Raw genomic sequence first — 18,955 nt, 5'->3', positions numbered from 1 at the left:
CCAACATCACTCTGATACCAAAAGCAGACAGGGACACAACCAAAAAAGAAAACTACAGACCAATATGTCTGATAAACATAGATGCGAAAATACTGAACAAAATTCTAGCCAACCAGATACAGCAGTATCTGGTTGGTATCAAAAAGATTGTTCATCATGACCAAGTGGGGTTTATTCCAGGCATGCAAGGTTGGTTTAATATACATAAATCAATCAATGTGATCCACCACATCAACAAAAGCAAGACCAAAAACCACATGGTCATATCAATAGATACAGAGAAAGCCTTTGACAAAATAAAACATCCCTTTATGATCAAAACACTACAAAAAATGGGAATAGATGGGAAATTCCTGAAGATAGTGGAGTCTATATATAGCAAACCTACAGCCAACATCATAAACAATGGTGAAAAACTGGAAGCATTTCCCCTCAGATCAGGTACTAGACAGGGCTGCCCACTATCACCATTACTATTCAACATAGTGTTGGAAGTTCTTACCATAGCAATCAGGCAGGAGCAAGGAATTAAAGGGATACAGATTGGAAGAGAAGAAGTCAAACTCTCCTTATTTTCAGATGACATGATAGTATACATGGAAAAACCTAAGGAATCCAGCAAGAAGCTTTTGGAAATCATCAGGCAATACAGTAAGGTGTCAGGCTATAAAATTAACATTCAAAAGTCAGTGGCATTCCTCTATGCAAACACTAAGGTAGAAGAAATTGAAATCCAGAAGTCAATTCCTTTTACTATAGCAACAAAAACAATAAAATATCTAGGAGTAAACCTAACCAAAGAAGTGAAAGACTTGTATACTGAAAATTATGAGTCACTATTCAAAGAAATTGAAAAAGATACAAAGAAGTGGAAAGATATTCCATGTTCATGGGTTGGAAGAATTAACATCATCAAAATGAATATTTTACTCAGAGCCATCTACAAATTTAATGCTATCCCCATCAAGATCCCAAGAACATTTTTTTCTTTTTCTTTAAGAAAGGATTAATTAACAAAACCATAGGGTAGGAGGGGTACAATTCCACACAATTCCCACCACCCAATCTCCATATCCCACCCCCTCCCCTGATAGCTTTCCCATTCTCTATCCCTCTGGGAGCATGGACCCAGGGTCATTGTGGGTTGCAGAAGGTAGAAGGTCTGGCTTCTGTAATTGCTTCCCCGCTGAACACGGGCGTTGACTGGTCAGTCCATACTCCCAGTCTGCCTCTCTCTTTCCCTAGTAGGGTGGGTCGCTGGGGAAGCAGAGCTCCAGGACACATTGGTGGGGTCTTCAGTCTAGGGAAGCCTGGCTGGCATCCTGATGACATCTGGAACCTGGTGACTGAAAAGAGAGTTAACATACGAAGCCAAACAAATTGTTGAGCACTCATGGACCCAAAGCTTGGAATAGTGGAGAGGAAGTGTTAGGGGGGTACTCACTGCAAACTCTAGTGTACTTCTGCTTTCAGGTATATATTTTGCAGTAGTTTATGGATACGTGTGAACATATGCTCTCTCTCACAGAAACTGGTGTATATCTAGGTTTTGGGAGTTTGTTAGAAAGTGAACCACCTGAGATGGAATTAGAGTATACTATGAAAGGAAAGGTCTCACCCGAATAATGAAGCTGAAGGGTTGTCATTCCACATGTGAAGTCTCTGGACACAGTCTGAAGTGAAGCATATTGAGGTGGCAATCATTGTGTTGGTTAGGTTGTGATCGGCAGATAAAATATTATTTGATATGGATTGGGAGAGGCATACGGGAAAGTAGGCCCTATCCAATGGTTACAGGACTGGGGGAAGTAGAGACTCTATAGTGGAGATGTGAGGTTCCTGCTGTCTTAGGGTTCAAAAAGACAATGGATAGTTAATGTTATCATCACATTATTTGGTAATTGGGTTAACTTTGAAAAGTCCTTTTGTTAGGGTTTGCTGTACAATACCTAGTATCTTGTATATAGCTGTGCTATTGGTTGCTTCTGATCTACTTGGTCTAGGCTTTTGAGAGAGTCTGCATATCAATTACACAGCCTATATATTAAAAAGATTCAGTTTGTGTTTTGAAAAACTTCGAGAGATACAATTAATTTTCTCCCTCTCATATTAATTAACTAGTGATTTATATGACTATATTTTACTAGGAGTGTACATAAACACCATTCCCACCACCAAAAGACTGTGACCCATCCCTCCCACCCACCCCCAACCCCCACTGGCCCAGGAAGCTGCATGTCTACCCCTCACCACAGGGCTTTTACTTTGGTGCCCTACTTTCAATTTGGTCAGGTCCTGCTTTTAGTTTCCCTTTCAGATCTTCTTTCTCAGCTTCTGTTCATGAGTGGGATCATTACATACTCATCTTTATCTTTCTGACTTAGCTCACTTAACATAATTCCTTCTAGCTCTGTCCAAGATGGGTCAGAGAGGGTGGGTTCATTGTTCTTGATAGCTGCATAGTATTCCATTGTGTATATATACCACAGCTTTCTCAGCCACTCATCTGTTGTTGGGCACCTGGGTTGCTCCCAAGCACATTTTTTAGGAGAATAGAAAAAATGCTACAAATGTTTATCTGGAACCAGAGAAGACCTAGAATTGCCAAAAAAATCTTGAGAAAAAAGAACAGAACCGGAGGCATCACACTCCCAGATTTCAAACTGTATTATAGGGCCATTGTCATCAAAACTGCTTGGTACTGGAACATGAATAGACACATTGACCAGTGCAATAGAAGTGAGGACTCAGAAATGAGGCCCCACACCTATGGACATCTAATCTTTGACAAAGGGGCCCAGACTATTCAATGGGGAAAGCAGAGTCTCTTCAACAAATGGTGTTGGAAACAATGGGTTGAAGCATGCAGAAGAATGAAACTGAATCACTGTATTTCACCAAATACAAAAGTAAATTCCAAGTGGATCAAGGACTTGGATGTTAGACCAGAAACTATCAGATACTTAGAGGAAAATATTGGCAGAACTCTTTTCCGCATAAATTTTAAAGACATTTTCAATGAAACGAATCCAATTACAAAGAAGACTAAGGCAAGCATAAACCTGTGGGACTACATCAAATTAAAAAACTTCTTCACAGCAAAAGAAACCACTACTCAAACCAAGAGACCCCTCACAGAATGGGAGAAGATCTTTACATGCCATACATCAGATAAGAGTTTAATAACCAACATATATAAAGAACTTGCCAGACTCAACAACAAGACAACAAATAACCCCATCCAAAAATGGGGGGAGGACTTGGACAGAATATTCACCACAGAAGAGATCCAAAAGGCCGAGAAACACATGAAAAAATGCTCCAAGTCTCTGGTTGTCAGAGAAATGCAAATCAAGACAACAATGAGATATCACTTCACTCCTGTGAGAATGTCATTCATCAGAAAAGGTAACAGCAGCAAATGCTGGAGAGGGTGTGCGGTCAAAGGAACCCTCCTACACTGCTGGTGGGAATGTCAATTGGGCCAGCCTCTGTGGAGAACAGTCTGGAGAACTCTCAGAAGGCTAGAAATGGACCTACCCTATGACCCTGCAATTCCTCTCCTGGGTATATATCCTAAGGAACCTAACATAGCCATCCAAAAAGATCTGTGTACACATATGTTCTTGGCAGCACAATTTGTAATATCCAAAACCTGGAAGCAACCCAGGTGTCCAACAACAGATGATTGGCTGAGCAAGCTGTGGTATATATACACAATGGAATACTACTCAGCTGTAAAAAATGGTGAATTCATCGTTTTCAGCCGATCTTGGATGGACCTTGAAAAATTCATGTTATGTGAAATAAGTCAGAAACAGAAGGATGAATATGGGATGATCTCACTCTCTGGCAGAAGTTGAAAAACAAGATCAGAAACGAAAATACAAGTAGAATCTGAAATGTAACTGGCATATTGCACCAAAGTAAAAGACTCTGGGGTGGGTGGGTGGGGAGAATACAGGTCCATGAAGGATGATAAATGACATAGTGGGGGTTGTATTGTTAAATGGAAAACTGGGGAATGTTATGCATGTACAAACTATTGTATTTACTGTTGAATGTAAAACATTAATTCCCCAATAAAGAAATAAATTTAAAAAAAAGGGGGTGTTGGGCAGGGGCACAGTGGGTTAGCGCACATGGCACGAAGCACAAGGACTGGCATAAGGATCCTGGTTTGAGCCCCAGATCCCCACCTGCGCGGGGGGGGGGGGGCAAAGCACGTCTGCAGGTGTCTTTCTCTCCTCCCTCCTCTCTAGATTTCTATCTCTATCCTATCTTTCCTACCCAACAGCGACAGCAATGACAACAACAATAATAGCACAATGATAAACAACGAGGGAAACAAATGGGGGAAAAAATAGCCTCCAGGAGCAGTGGAGCAATAACCCTGGAGGCCAATAAAAAAAGAAAAAGAAAAAAAAAGATAAGAAAGAAGAAGAAGAAATGAAAGGGAGAAGTAGAGCGTCACTCTGACATGTTATACCGGGAGTTGAACTGGGGCTTCATTCTTGTGAGTCCAAAACTTTACCCACTGTGCTACTTCTTAGGCCACTCAATATACTATTTTATATTTTTTCTGGTTCCTTGGGTTTCAACTCTGAGTCTATTTTTTCAAACAGAAAAAAAGAGAAACAGAGAGAGGGAGAGAATGACACCACAACACCAAAACTTCCTCCAGTGGAACGAGAGACTGCCAACTATGCAGTCTATGGCCCTCAGGGAAAATGCTTCCCCCCTTCCTCGGGTGCTTTGCCCTGGCACGATTCCACCACTCCCCTTCCTTCTGTTCCTCTGTCTAAATATTGATAGACGGTGAGAGACACAGGGAGTCAGAGAAAGAGTAAGGGAAACACCACAATATCACCCCACTGATCATAGAACTTCCCCTATGCATGGTGCTCTCATGCTGGCCAGGGTCTGAATGCTGAATCCGAAGGTATGCTAAGTGTGTACTTTACCAAGTGAGCTGTGACAGGGGAAGATAAAGAGAGACACCTGCAGTACTACTTCGGCATTCTCTGCATGTTGGGGGGCTGGAGGCCTGAATCCCAGACCCCTGTGCATGGTAACATGTACTTTCTTTTTTTGTTGTTTTTTTTTAACATGTACTTTCAATCCCATCCACAATCTCTATATATATTTAACTAGAGTACCGCTCTGGTTTGTACTGGTGCGGAGGATTGAACCTGGGGCCTCAGTCTCAGAATGAGAGATTGTTTGCATAACCATGATGCTATTTTCCAATCCCTCAATATTGTTTTGAATAAAATAAAAGCTCCTGCTTTAGAGACAGGAGCCTGAACCACACACTAAAGCACTGGAGAACAGGCAAGAACTTGGAAATCAAGATAGATTCAAAGTTTCACACTCAAGAACTCTGATGAGTATGAACCTTGAGAGCATTTCAAGGTGTCATTATGCCTGTTGAAGAGCACGTTTCTTTCTTTTTTTTTTTAATTATTTTAATTTATTTATTGGATAGAAACAGCCAGAGGTTGAGAGGAGGGGAGAGACAGAGAGACACCTGCAGTACTGCTTCACCACTTCTGAAGCTTTTCCCCCACTGAGTGTTTGAACCCAGGTCCTTGAGCATTGTAACATAGACACTTAACCAGGTGCGCGGCCACCCGGTCTGTCTTTCCTTCCTTCCTTCCTTCCTTCCTTCCTTCCTTCCTTCCTTCCTTCCTTCCTTCCTCCCTTCCTCCCTCCCTCCCTCCCTCCCTCCTTCCGTCCCTTCCATTTTATTTATTTGTTGGATAGACAGAGAACTTAGAGGGGAAGGTAAGATAGAGAAGGAGAGACACCAGCAGCTCTGCTTCACCACTCATGAAGCTTTCCCCCTGCAGATGAAGACCAGGGGCTTGAACCTATGTCCTTGCGCACTTAACCAGGTGCACCACCGCTTGGCCCCAAGAGTACACCATTTTTAACCTTCTTTTCCTCTTTGTTCAGTGGCAGGATCAGTTTCTAGAAATCTCCAAGGTGGTTCACAAAGTGACGCCCCAGAACCCAAACTAGGGGGCACAGAAAATGGGGACTCCTAACGGAAACCTAGAGGACCCTCCTTTGTGGCATCACCCTAAAACTAGGCTCTCACTTTCTGAACCTTCAAGCCCAGTTGCTTGTTCATTAGGAAAGACTCCACAGTGCCTTTGCCCCATCTACTCCGGAAGGCAAGGAGTTCTAGGGCGGAAGCCAAGAGTCAATGCAGGTGGAAATACTTGTAAAGATCCAATCAGACCACCCCAGGGAGGACCAGGGAATGGCTAGACCCTGGATGGTAATTTACCGGACAAGCGGCTGGTAGGCGGGGCCTCAGGGCATCCCGAGCACTTCATTGGGCCGCAAATATGGGGCGGGGCAAGGCGGGGGCGGGACCTCCAAGTGCTGCACTTTTGAAGCCGGAGAAGTGGGCCTGCACTGTGCGCTTTTGAAGCCTGCGAAGTGGGACTGTACAGTCTGTATAGGCCCGAGGCCAGTTCAGGAGCTAAGATTCTGTTAAAGTGAATGATATGGGAGGGCTGCCAGAGCGCAAAAATATCCCCCCGTGGGTGACGGTTCCGGATGACTTGAAGGAGCCCGAGGTGTTCCAGGTCCAGACGAGGCTGGTGGAGCCCATATTTGGTACTTGAACGAGCGCTGCGCTGCCCTACCCTGGAGGATGTGGTGGGGGGAGAGTGTCCCCAGAGGGTGTGTATGTGTGTATGGGGTGTATGTAGTGGGGGTCCTTTAACCCCCAATCTCGGTCTCCCGGGGCTAGAGTTCTCCTTTCTTGTTTCAGGCCGGCATGGATCTCGAATCTCGTACTTTGAGCAAGTGAGCAGAGTCATGCTGGAGCTGAGGGTTCTGGAATCCTCGAACCTCACCGAGGTGCTCGTGTACGGCTCTTACTTGTTCAAAATGCGGTGCAAGTGGATACTTCAGTCCATGATAGAGCGGTACCGCTTGCGCCAGGAGCGAGGTGAGGGGCCTGCTGGGGACCCAGGGATACTGCTTCCTTCCTTCTCTAGTTCTTCTCAGCTCTTCCCTACACCACCACTTAGGGGGAGTGGATCTTGTCAGGTGTCTGCGTTGCCCTAGAATGCCATCTGCTGTTTTAGGGACTCTGGTATAAGACTGAGAAGTGGCCCCGGGTTAGTGGAGATCAAAACCCTGAACCTCCACTCGGGTGCTGTTGGAGTGGGCTTAGCTGGTCCTCCATTCTAGGGTTTCCCAAAACTGGCGAGGAATAGGCCCTTGAGGGACTGTTTAGGTTCTTATTTACTCTGCCCTTCATGTGCTATCTATCACTCTTTCTTGTGCAGGGATGCTCAGACTTGAGGAAGCCATGAATTCCTTGGAACTGGATCCTGAGATGGAGTCGGATTAGTCTGTGGATCTGGGACCAGAATGTATCTAGCAGGCTGCGGACAAAGCTGGAGTGGCTCAGGGCTGGTTGAAATTCTTTCCTAGCCTGATAAAGAGAAACCAACCGACTTTCTGGACTCAGACCTTTGCTTCTGAATCTTAATGTAATACTCCCCCCACCTTCACCCTACATCACCCTGGATTCTTAATTAGAAATAAAATTTAAATGATTACTTGTAATGTGGTTGAATGATAGAATTCATAGCCAGCTGGTCCTTGAACTTAACTGTTCATTGAAAACCCCTAGCTAGAAAGAAGTCCAACAGCTTACTAGGCTAAGATTCAGACATTTCTTAGGAGGTAGATTCTTTTTTTTTCTTCATTAGGGGATTAATGTTTTACAGTGGACAGTAAATACAATAGTTTGTCCATGCATAACATTTCCCACTTTTCCACATAACAATACAATCCCCACTAGGTCCTCTGCCATCCTGTTCTAGGACCTACCCCGCCCCCTCCACCCCCACCCAGAGTTTTTTTTACTTTGGTGCAATACAACAACTCCAGTCCAAGTTCTACTTGTGTTTTCTCGTCTGATCTTGTTTTTCAACTTTTGCCTGTGAATGAGATCATCCCATATTCATCCTTCTGTTTCTGACTTATTTCACTTAACATGATTTATTCAAACTCCATCAAAGATGGGCTGGAAATGGTGAAATCACCATTTTCACTCTGAAAATGTCCAATAGTTCTAGTTTATCTATCTCTTCATTCAGCTCCTTCATTTCTTTACTGATTTTCTGCCTGGATGATCTGTCAAGTTAAGAGAGTGGGGTGTTGAAGTCCCCTACTGTTACTGTAGCTCTTTCAGTAGATGTTTGATGTGCTTAGATGACCTGTCATTGGGTGCATAGATGTTGGTAATTACTAAGTCCTCTTGATCCTCTGAGCACTAAGTAATGTCCATCCCTATCTTAAATTTTATTTATTTTAAGGTCTATCATGTCAGATCTGAACATAACTGTTCCTGCCCATTTTTTTGTGGTCCATTGGCTTGTATGGTAGTTTTCCAACCTTTCACTTTGAGTCTGTGTTTGTCTTGTTGAGTTATTTGGGTTTCCTGCAGACAACATATGGTTGGGTTGTGTTTTCTGACCCATCTTCCTACTCTGTGCCTTTTAGTAGATGAATTCAGGCCATTGACGTTTATTGATATATATTGAAGATATCTTAACACCATTATTGTAGATTTTTAGAATGTTCTGATATATGGCATGGTTATGGTGATCTGATTGTTTATAGGAGGCAGATTTTGAAGTACAGCTTTGACCAAGCATTGGCAAACCTTAGGGGAGATGTAATATTATTTGGAACTGTGCTGGCAAGCTGGTTTAACATTGGAATCAAGGATTGACTCCAATAGGTGTCAGTTATTTTTGACTGTCTGACCCACTGCAGGACTAAGCTAGGTTGCTCCCCTTCTGTGGCTTCTTTGGCTCTCCTTGTTCTAAAGTTCTTATTCTTTTGAAAGATTTATTTCCCAAACTAGAGAGGCCAGAGAAGCCAGGGAAGAAACTGGGGACTTCAAGCTTACAAGCCCAGAGCTCTACTGGTGTTCTTTCTAAGAGATTTTTTGACCTTAAAGGACAGTCATTGGGTGTCAGGACTAGCAGCCAATGCCAGAGATTCCACAAACTGGGAACAGGTAGGTATGGGCATCTCAATTTTCTTGAAAGAAACTGTGATTCTGAATTTTGAATGGTATGGCATCGGGGAGGATATTTTTGGCAATCTATCCGCAGTTGCAGTGTGATGAGAAATGATGTACTGGAAATATTTGTTGGAATTAATGGCATTTTCTTTCTTTCTTTCTTTCTTTCTTTCTTTCTTTCTTTCTTTTTTTTTTTTTTTTTTTTTCCAGAGTACTGCTCAACTCTGGCTTGTGGTGAACCTGGATTAAACCTGGGACTCTGGAGCCTCAGACATGAGAGTCTCTTTGCATAACCATTATGTTATCTCTCCCACCCACAAACAGCATTTTCTTAAGTAGCACACAAATAATAGACAGTTGCTTGTATTAAAAATGATTCCGACTAATCCAGCCCAATTTCATAATTCATTCAGTTCCTACTCTCCAACAATTATGCTTTATTTTCTTTGTGCTCTTAAAGAGTTTTAAATTTTAATGTCAGTGTAATTATAAATGTAAGCCCCCCCACATTTCATTTTATCATTTCATTTCATTTATTTATCATTTCATTTCATTTATTTATCATTTCATTTCATTTCATTTATCATTTCATTTATTTATCATTTCATTTCATTAGTTTATCATCTCATTTCATTAGTTTATCATTTCATTTCATTAGTTTATCATTTCATTTTATTAGTTTATCATTTCATTTCATTAGTTCATCATTTCATTTCATTAGTTCCCTTGATTGTTCTCAATCTTCTACTTTTACAAAGGTGTGGATAATATCTACTTGGTCTTTGTTTTGCAAGTGCCGCTTACCCTAAATTCCTTCTGGGATTTAGGAATTGCTAGTCCTAAAGGTCAGAGCATGCACAAGGGATTTTACTCGGTGCTACCAATTTATCTCCTAAAGGTATGGAAGTATTTCACCCTTAGTAATATGGGTTTGCCTGTTTCCCCACAACCTTACCCAAAGACAGTAGGCAGACTTTTTTTTTTTTTTTTCTGATGAGTGAACAGTGTGCTAGTCTTGCATGAGTTTGTTTTATGGACCCCAAAGTTGTGACATCTCCAAATGACTCTCAGTGAGTGCACCTTTGATTGTGTGTGGAAATGTAACTATTTGTGAGCACTAATTCTGCAACTGAATTATGAAATGCATAAAAGTGGCCCTGGCCCTTTAAAATTTAGGTAGTCTACTCTAGAGATGGAAGACAACTTTGGTTAATAATCTGGCAAAGTAGCAGAACAGGGAGATTTAACGATATGCCCAAAACGCTATGCATACCCTGACTGTCAGCCCCCAAAATAAAAGTTCAAGAACATTCCTTAAAATTTTTGGAAGTTATCACCTGAAGTTTCAAAAAATTTTATCTTGGATTGGTTCCTTTTTTTTGGCTTGAAATTTAAGCAGATAATTTCCCCCCTGGGTTAATTTGAAGCAAAACAACTCATTGTAATGGAGATGGTGACACTCCCTAAGGAGGGTCTGACCTTGGGCTAGAGTTTTGACATTCTCCTGCTGTAGTCCTGGGAAGCCAGGGTTGCTTACTAAATAGAAGGGATGAGAGAGAAATCTTATATGAAAGGAAGATTCTTTTTATATAAGCAGGTCTGATGTAGTGAGTGCTAATTAAGAGCTTCACTTGGTCCTTGAGTGATTAAATCTCATAGTAGTATCACTATTTTACCTATCAGAAAAAGGAGGCCATAACCATACCTGCCCCTTCCGTCCCATGATTCTTTCTTTCTTTTTTTTTTTTTAATGAAAATGATAGTTCAGAGCACTGCTCAACTTTGGCTTGTGCTGGGGATTGAATTTGAGACCTCGGAACCTCAGGCATGAGAACTTTTTTTTTTTTTTTGCATAACAATTCTATCTCCCCATCCTCCCCATGAATCTTATGTGCTCATTTAAATATGCATGTGTAACTTTTTGAGGGTCTTAAGAAATGATGAGCTTCTGATGAATGGAAGAGGGAGATTCTCAGTAGGTATGCTGTTCCGTAATATTTCCTCCATCTCTCATGCTGGTTTCGTTTCTTCCGCTCCTGATGTCTTGAGAAGGCCCCTGCCAGGACCCCCAGAAACCAAAGGGATTGCACAGTTGCTGCTACAGTTGTGTACCTAGTGATAGAAGAAGTCTAGAAGTCTACTACAGTCTTATGAAGGCAACACAGGAAATGAATATCAGCTTAGCCTGGTGCCTGCTTATTCTGTCTTTTGTAATGTATTCTTCAAAACATTAGTATTAACTGGTAAATTTGTTTTTCTTTTGTAGCTCACACTATTAGATCATATCTCTGATATAAAGAAGCTTTTAGATCATTATAGGCCTTTTTTAATTTTTAAAATTTATTTATTTATAAAATGGAAACACTGACAAAACCATAGGGTAAGAGGGGTACAATTCCCACCATCAGAGCTTTGTATCCCCTCCCCTCCCCTGATAGCTTTCCTATTCTTTATTCCTCTGGGAGTATGGATCCAGGGTCATTATGGAGTGCAGAAGGTGGAAGGTCTGGCTTCTGTAATTGTTTCCCCACTGAACATGGGCATTGACAGGTTGATCCATACTCCCAGCCTGTCTCTTTCCCTAGTGGGGCAGGGCTCTGAGGAAGCAGAGCTCCAGGACACATTGGTGGGGTTGTCTGTCCAGGAAAGTCTGGTTGGCATCATGGTAGCATCTGGAACCTGGTGGCTGAAAAAGAGTTAACATACAGAGTCATACAAATTGCTGACTAATCATGAACCTAAAGGCTGGAATATTGCAGATGAAGATTTGGGGTCTCCATTTTGGAAACAGCTAGTAGGTCTATTTTAGGTATATTTCAAAGGGCCCATGACTGCATTAGTTTTTGCCTGAATCTGACATCTGATATGCAGGTGGGCCCAAGGTATTGTCTAGGGAGATGATGTCATGGCTGAAAAAAGGCTAGAAAGCTGAATCTGGGAAGAGAGTAGCTCCCAAATATGGGAAAAGTATATAAATATTGTTGACTGTAAACCCCATCAATCTTATCTGGAGCCCATATTCAGCATAGGAGCCTATGTGACCTCTGCATCCCTGTAGGTCCGAACTTGCATTCTGTGGTCATCAGTGGGAACATTCCGAGTTGCACCAATTTCAGGACCCATCTTCCTCAGGTGGTAGATAGAGTATGTTATCCAACTCCCCTTTGGAGGATGGAACATTCTCTACCATTGTTGATCCCCATAGAGGGCAAGGTCCTATGGAGGCCCCCAAAGAGGTCCATTATGTTGTTCCTGATGGAGATGACCATTGATAATGGAGAGAGGGATCTATTTGGGGTCTAGGCTCATCATGTCTGTGTGGGAATCTCAGGACTCCCTGATTAGGGCCCCAGCTGATCATTATAGAACTTTTAATTAAAATTCTCTCTTGAATGGAAAAAAATTTCAAAGTAGAGATAGTTTGAAAAGTGAAATATAAAGATGCCAGTTAAAACAAAACAAAACAAACAAAACACAGGACTGAAGCTTCCTTCAGTGCCTTGACTACTGGATTTGAGTACATGGCAAAGTAGCATACTGTTCAGGTGAGTGATTTCACTGTTTGTTTTTTTTTTTTCAAATGTCGGATGGGTGATAATGAGTGAGAGACAGGAGGAGAGACACCACAGTGCTCCACTCCGCTATTTGCGAGACTTCCCCTTTGCATAGCGCTCCCATGTGGTGGTGGAGGACTTTGAACCTGGCTCCTCTAGCATGGCAAAGGCTTGCTCTCCTGGGTGACCTGTCTCTCCACTGTGAGGCCACATATTCCTCAGGTTCCTTTGTGGTCTCTGAAGTGGCTGCTTGCTTGGCTTCTTGGATAGGTCCATTGTGCTGGGTGTAGGGGAGAGGGGAAGCATAGTTTATAGATCTTTAAGCCAGAGCAAAGTGTCATTCCCCAGCTCTGCCCCACTAGGGAAAGAGAGAGACAGGCTGGGAGTATGGATGGACCTGTCAATGCCCATGTTCAGCGGGGAAGCAATTACAGAAGCCAGACCTTCCACCTTTATCCCATAATGACCCTTGGTCCATGCTTCCAAAGGGATAAAGAATAGGAAAGCTATCAGGGGAGGGGATGGGATACGGAGTTCTGGTGGTGGGAATTGTGTGGAATTGTACCCCTCTTACCTTATGGTCTTGTCGGTGTTTCCATTTTATAAATAAAAATTAGAAAAAAAATGCGGAATGAGAAGTGGAGTGATAGTCTTTGCTTATTTAATTTTCATTGCAAAGAGAAGTTCATATATAGTTGTGTTCTAGCAAATTCTTTTTTTTCTTTCTTCCTTTCTTTATTTTTCACCAGAGCACTGCTCAGTTCTGGCTATGGTGGTGCAGGGGATTGAACCTGAGACTTTGGAGCATCAGGCATTAGTGTCTCTTTGTAAAACCCTTATGCTATCTAATCCCCCCCCCCCCCGCTAGTAAATGACTTATCTCCAGTATAATAAAAGCTGGGACCTGTGGTCATACCTTTTATTTTTAAAAATACTTTTTTTTAAAATGTACATTTATGAGAGAGATAAGAGGAGAGTGAGAGTACCCATTCATTGGGGAAACTGACGATCCTTCCTAGCCGACTGAATCCACGTGGATCCCAGTCACTCTCAAAGCCAGCAACAAGCAGCTCCTGACAGCTTTCAAGCTGTTGGTCCTGCTCTTTGAGTCCTCCAACTTAATGTTGAGGGGCTGTCCTTTGCCAAATGCGTTACAGACTATGACCCACATAGTCAACAACTGCCACCTCTCCAGATTCAAAGGAGGTCTCGAAACTTTACATCAGGCTCAACCTGACGCTGTTGACTGGCTACGGAAGAAGGGCAAACGCTAGAAGAAGAAGAGAATTGAGAACCAGACATCACTCTGGCACATGTACTGCCGGGTTTCAAGCTAGGGACTTCATGCTATAGAATCCAACACTTTATCTGCAGCGCCACCTCCTGGATAGTGGTCATGCGTTTGATTTATTATTATTATTTTAAAACTTTGTTTCTTTTATTTGATAGAACAGATATGCCTACACTGAACTTCTCTGTTCCAGACTCTTGGAAACAGAGTTGGCAGTCAGCTGAGGTAAAGAACAAACACCTCATCACAGACCCCTGCAAGCGTCAACCTGGCTTTGACCTAGCACGTTATGATTGGGCCCTCCTCAATCGCTATCGAATAGGCCATGGCCGGTGCACTGCTATGTTCCATCGCTGGGGAGCCAGAGACGACCCGAACTGCCCCTGCGGCTACAGACAGACTATGACCCACATAGTCAACGACTGCCACCTCTCCAGATTCAAAGGAGGTCTCGAAACTTTACATCAGGCTCAACCTGACGCTGTTGACTGGCTACGGAAGAAGGGCAAATGCTAGAAGAAGAAGATAGAACAGAGAGAAATTGAGAGGGAGGGGGAGATAGAGGAGAGAGAGAGGGAGAGGGGGGAGAGAGAGAGAGAGGAGAGAGAGACAGACAGACAGAGAGACATGCCTGCAGGCCTGCTTCACTGCTTGTGAAACTTTCCCCTTGCCAGTGGGGACCAGGGGCTTGAACCTGGATCCTTGTGCATGGTAATACGTGCACTTAACCATGTGTACCACCATCCAACCCCGTGGTCATGCTTTTTAGATAAAAACTTCACGATTTCTTTTCTTTGTTTTTTTTTTTTAAATTACTGATTTAATAGTTTTCAGGATTACATAATTATAGGATTTTGTTTCTACACTACACCTACCACTAAAGTTTTGTGACAAAAAACTTCAGTATTTCTTGAAAGAAATTGTTTTAACTAAAACCAAGTTTAATAATGATTTTCCTCAACTATAACCGTTTATAATTATTTTTAGAAAATGGTGCCTGGAGAATGAGATTGATTTGAGTGGTCGGGAGAAGACATCTGTCTAGAAGCTTGAAGCCTTCTTATTAACATAAGATGGCTTTGACTAATTCTGTGATAGCTGAGAAGCCAAGACAAATTCCAGTGTTCAGAAGTTTATGGAAGATATTCTGCCTCAGTGTGGAAAACTTTCCTTTTCTCTCTCTCTCTCTCTCTTTTTTTTTTTTTGCCTCCAGGGTTATCACTGAGGCTCGGGGCCTGCACTATGAATCCACTGCTCCAGAAGCCATTTTTTCCATTTTTGTTGCCCTTGTTTATGGTTGTTGTAGTTATTATTATTACTGTTGTTGTTGTTGGGTAGGACGGAGAGAAATCAAGAGAGGAGGGGAAGACAGAGAGGGAGAGAAAGATAAGACACCTGCAGACCTGCTTCACCACCTGTGAAGTGACCTCCCTGCAGGTGGGGAGACGGACAGCTCGAATCTGGATCCTTAGGCCAGTCCTTGCACTTTGCACCATGTACGCTTAACCCGCGGCACTACCACCTGTCCCCCTTTTCATTTTTTATTAGTAATTTGGTATTGATTTACAAAGTTATGAGATAATGGGTATAATTCTGCGCTGTTTCCACTACTAGCGTTTTGTGTCCTCATTTCCTCCAATGGATCTGCTGTAGTTCTCCTAAGGTTACAGATATGGGTTGACTATTATTTCGATAACTTTTTGTTTATTTATATTGACCCACTTTTTAAATATGAGAGAGTTACACATGAGAAAGTGGGAGGGAGAAAGAGAGAGAGAGAGAGAGAGAGAGAGAGAGAGAGGGAGAGGGAGAGGGAGAAACCAGAGCATCATCTTGGAACATAGGATGTCTAGGATTGAACTGGGAATCTCAGGTATGCAAACTCAGCACTCTACCAATTCAACCATTTCCCCAGCCAAGCATCTTAAGGATTTGAGTACTTGAGAAGTTGCGTTAGATTTCATTCTCGAAGTCAAATGTAACAGTAGTGACTGTTGGGGCGGGTGGTAGCATACCCTGTAGAGGACACATTTTGCAAGGTGAAAGGACCCGCCAGGTTCAAGCCCTTAGGTCCTGCCTGTGGAGGAGAAGCTTCACAAGCTTTTTATTTCCTTCTCTCTCCCTCCCCTTTTCTTTTCTTGTTTGTCTCTATCCATTGTGTCCAGAGACTTCAGGTGTGGAACAACAGCTCTTCAGCTTCATCACTCGGGTGAGACCTTTCCTTTCATAGTATTCTCTACTTCCATTCCAAGTGGTCCACTCCCCAATAAAGTCCCCAAACCTAGATATAGACCAGGTCCCCTGAGATAGAGCATATGTTCACACGTGTCCATAAACCAGGGCAAAATATATACCTGAAAGCAGAAGTACAAAAAGTCTACAGAGAGTACCCCCCCAACACTTCATCTGCACTATTCCAGCCTTTAGGTCCATGATTGTTCAACAATTTGTTGGCTTTATATGTTAACTCTCTTTTCAGCCACCAGGTTCTGGATGCCAGCATGATGCTGGCCAGACTTCCTGGACTGATGACCCCACCAATGTGTCCTGGAGCTCCACTTCCCCAGAGACCCACCCAGGGAAAGAGAGAGGCAGACTGGGAGTATGGACCGACTAGTCAACGCCCATGTTCAGCGGGGAAGCAATTACAGAAGCCAGACCTTCCACCTTCTGCAACCCACAACGACCCTGGGTCCATGCTCCCAGAGGGATAGAGAATGGGAAAGCTATCAGGGGAGGGGGTGGGATATGGAGATCGGGTGGTGGGAATTGTGTGGAGTTGTACCCCTCCTAGCCTACGGGTTTTGTTAATGTCTCCTTTCTTAAATAATAAAAAAAAAATTAACAAAAAGAGTAATTGTTAACAATTTACAAGGCACTTCCTCACCCTGCCTTTTATTTATTTATTTATTTATTTATTTATTTTGCCTCCAGGGTTGTTGCTGTGGCTTGGTGCCTGCACTATGAACCCACTGCTCCTGGCGGCCATTCCCCCCCCCCCCATTTTTATTGGATAGGACAGAGAAATTGAGAGAGGGAGATAGGGAGAGAGAAAGACACCTGCAGACCTGCTTTGACTCTTGTGAAGCATCCCTCCTGTGGGTGGGGAGCCAGGGGCTCGAACCCCGATCCTTGCGCGGGCCCTTGCACTTAGTACTGTGTGTGCTACCTGGCTGCCTTCGTAAGTCCACAACTCGTGATTGTAACGCACACTTCTTGAGTGAGAAACTCCCCAAATCCCAAGTTGAGGAAATTAAAGAGTCCTAGTACAGTCATTTCCTAGTGGTTTCTGCTAGAAATTCAGATTCTCATAACCAGCCCAGATTTAATTGGAAATTCTTCAGTGGGCCAGTTGTGACTTAACAAGTAGGCACTTGGAATCCACTCCTGGAAGCCATCTTTCCCCCCCCCCCTTCCCATTGTTGTTGCTGGATAGGACAGAGAAATTGAGAGAGGGGAAGACAGAGATGGGGAGAGAAGAAAGATAGACACATGCAGACAAGCTTCACCACTTGTGAAGTGACCCCCCCCCCCCCGGTGTGGGGAGCCAGGGATTTGAACCAGGATCCTTGCGCCGGTCCTTGTACTTCACACTATATGCTTTTAATCTGGTGTGCTACTGCCTGCCCCCCTCTTTCTCTCCCTATTTCCCCCTTCCATTTCTGCTTTTCTCTGTCTCTGTCCAGTAAAAGAAAAAACAAAACAAAATAAACACAACAAAAATAGCTCAGACTTGTGAAGTCCCAGCAATGGTGACAAAAGGACAGCGCCAATGGACCAGTTGCAAGCTGCCCCCCTGTGATGGCCAGGGGTTCGGCCCCTTCCCCCACCATGACTTAATACACAGCTTCCTGGGCTGGTGGCATACGTGGCACAGAAGATTTAGGTGTTTCATATCCAGATGGTGCTCAGCATCATTCCTGGGCCTGGTGACCCCAGCCACCTTGCTCCATGAGTTAAGAGACAGGACATGGAACAGACTTCCTGTGAGTCACATTGCAAAGGCCATTTGCAACATCTGCACACTTATTCAGATTGGAACTCAGCCTAGACTCTATTTTGATCAAAGGGGGAAAAAGCTGAAGTCTTTTCACAAAGTACAAAAATATCGATTAGTTGGATTTTTCATGTTCTGACATTTCTGTTGAATTCTGCAGAGGGGTCAGGAGCTGTTCCTGATATAATAATAACTTTTTTAAAAATTTAAATACCAGTTATTTTTGTTGTTGCCAGGACTTTGTATCTGTGCTATTATTCCACTGCTCTCCTTGAGGACTTTTTTTTTTCTTTCAGGTAGAGGATGAGAGAGAGAGAGAGAGAGAGAGAGAGAGACAAGAGAGAGGAGAGATACCATGGCACCACTCCACTGTTAGTGCTCCTTTGTGGAAAAAACTCCTTTGCAAAGCCTGGTGTTTCTTTGTGGCAGATGGGGGCTTGAACCTCAGTCCTCATCCTTGGCAAGGTGTGAGGTCTACTGGATGATATCCTGCCCCCCCTCTATTTTTTAAAAAACATTTATTCATGAAGAAGATAGGCAGAGAGAAAGAACCAGTCATCCCTCTGGTACATGTGCTGCTGGGGCTTGAACTTACGACTTTATGCTTGATAGTCTGGTGCTTTATCCACTGTGCCACCTCCTGGACCACCCCCCCTTTATTTATTTGTTATAGCACCCATTTTGTAGACTCTCCCATCTCTCTCAACCACCACCCCCAACTGACCCCCGAAGACCACTGCATCCATTGCTTTCTGATCACCAAATGACCCAAAGAAGGCAACCAAGGCAGGTGTGTTTGCTCACCAACTTGTAAAGAGAATGGTTCTGCAACAGCAGGTGAGTTGACTCCACCAGCATATGCTGCCCCTTGCAGACTACGGAGTGCTGGACAGGAACATAATATGTTGTGTACCCACTGAGGAGTCACAGGGCTACACCTATGTGCACTGGTGGCCTAGCATTACCCTTCCACAAATGCTTTTGATGTTCCTCTTTCCATGCTTTATAGAATGCAGACTTCTGTTAATAGATACCAGCGTAGTCTCTTC

At 43.2% G+C, this 18,955-nt stretch overlaps 1 protein-coding gene across 1 annotated transcript; it reads left to right on the top strand.

The window, feature by feature from the left end:
- Positions 1-6,458: 6,458 nt before the first annotated feature.
- DPPA5 (developmental pluripotency associated 5) lies at positions 6,459-7,593 on the top strand. Its single transcript, XM_007516370.2, has 3 exons — positions 6,459-6,630; positions 6,788-6,967; positions 7,311-7,593. Exons 1-3 carry the CDS (start codon positions 6,519-6,521, stop codon positions 7,373-7,375), a joined length of 357 nt encoding a protein of 118 aa, XP_007516432.1. The 5' UTR covers positions 6,459-6,518; the 3' UTR covers positions 7,376-7,593.
- The last annotated feature ends 11,362 nt before the right edge of the window (positions 7,594-18,955 follow it).

The sequence above is a fragment of the Erinaceus europaeus genome, chromosome 13 (assembly GCF_950295315.1).
Source record: "Erinaceus europaeus chromosome 13, mEriEur2.1, whole genome shotgun sequence".
In the NCBI taxonomy this organism is placed as follows: Eukaryota; Metazoa; Chordata; class Mammalia; order Eulipotyphla; family Erinaceidae; genus Erinaceus; species Erinaceus europaeus.
This window is presented reverse-complemented; position numbering and strand designations above follow the sequence as displayed.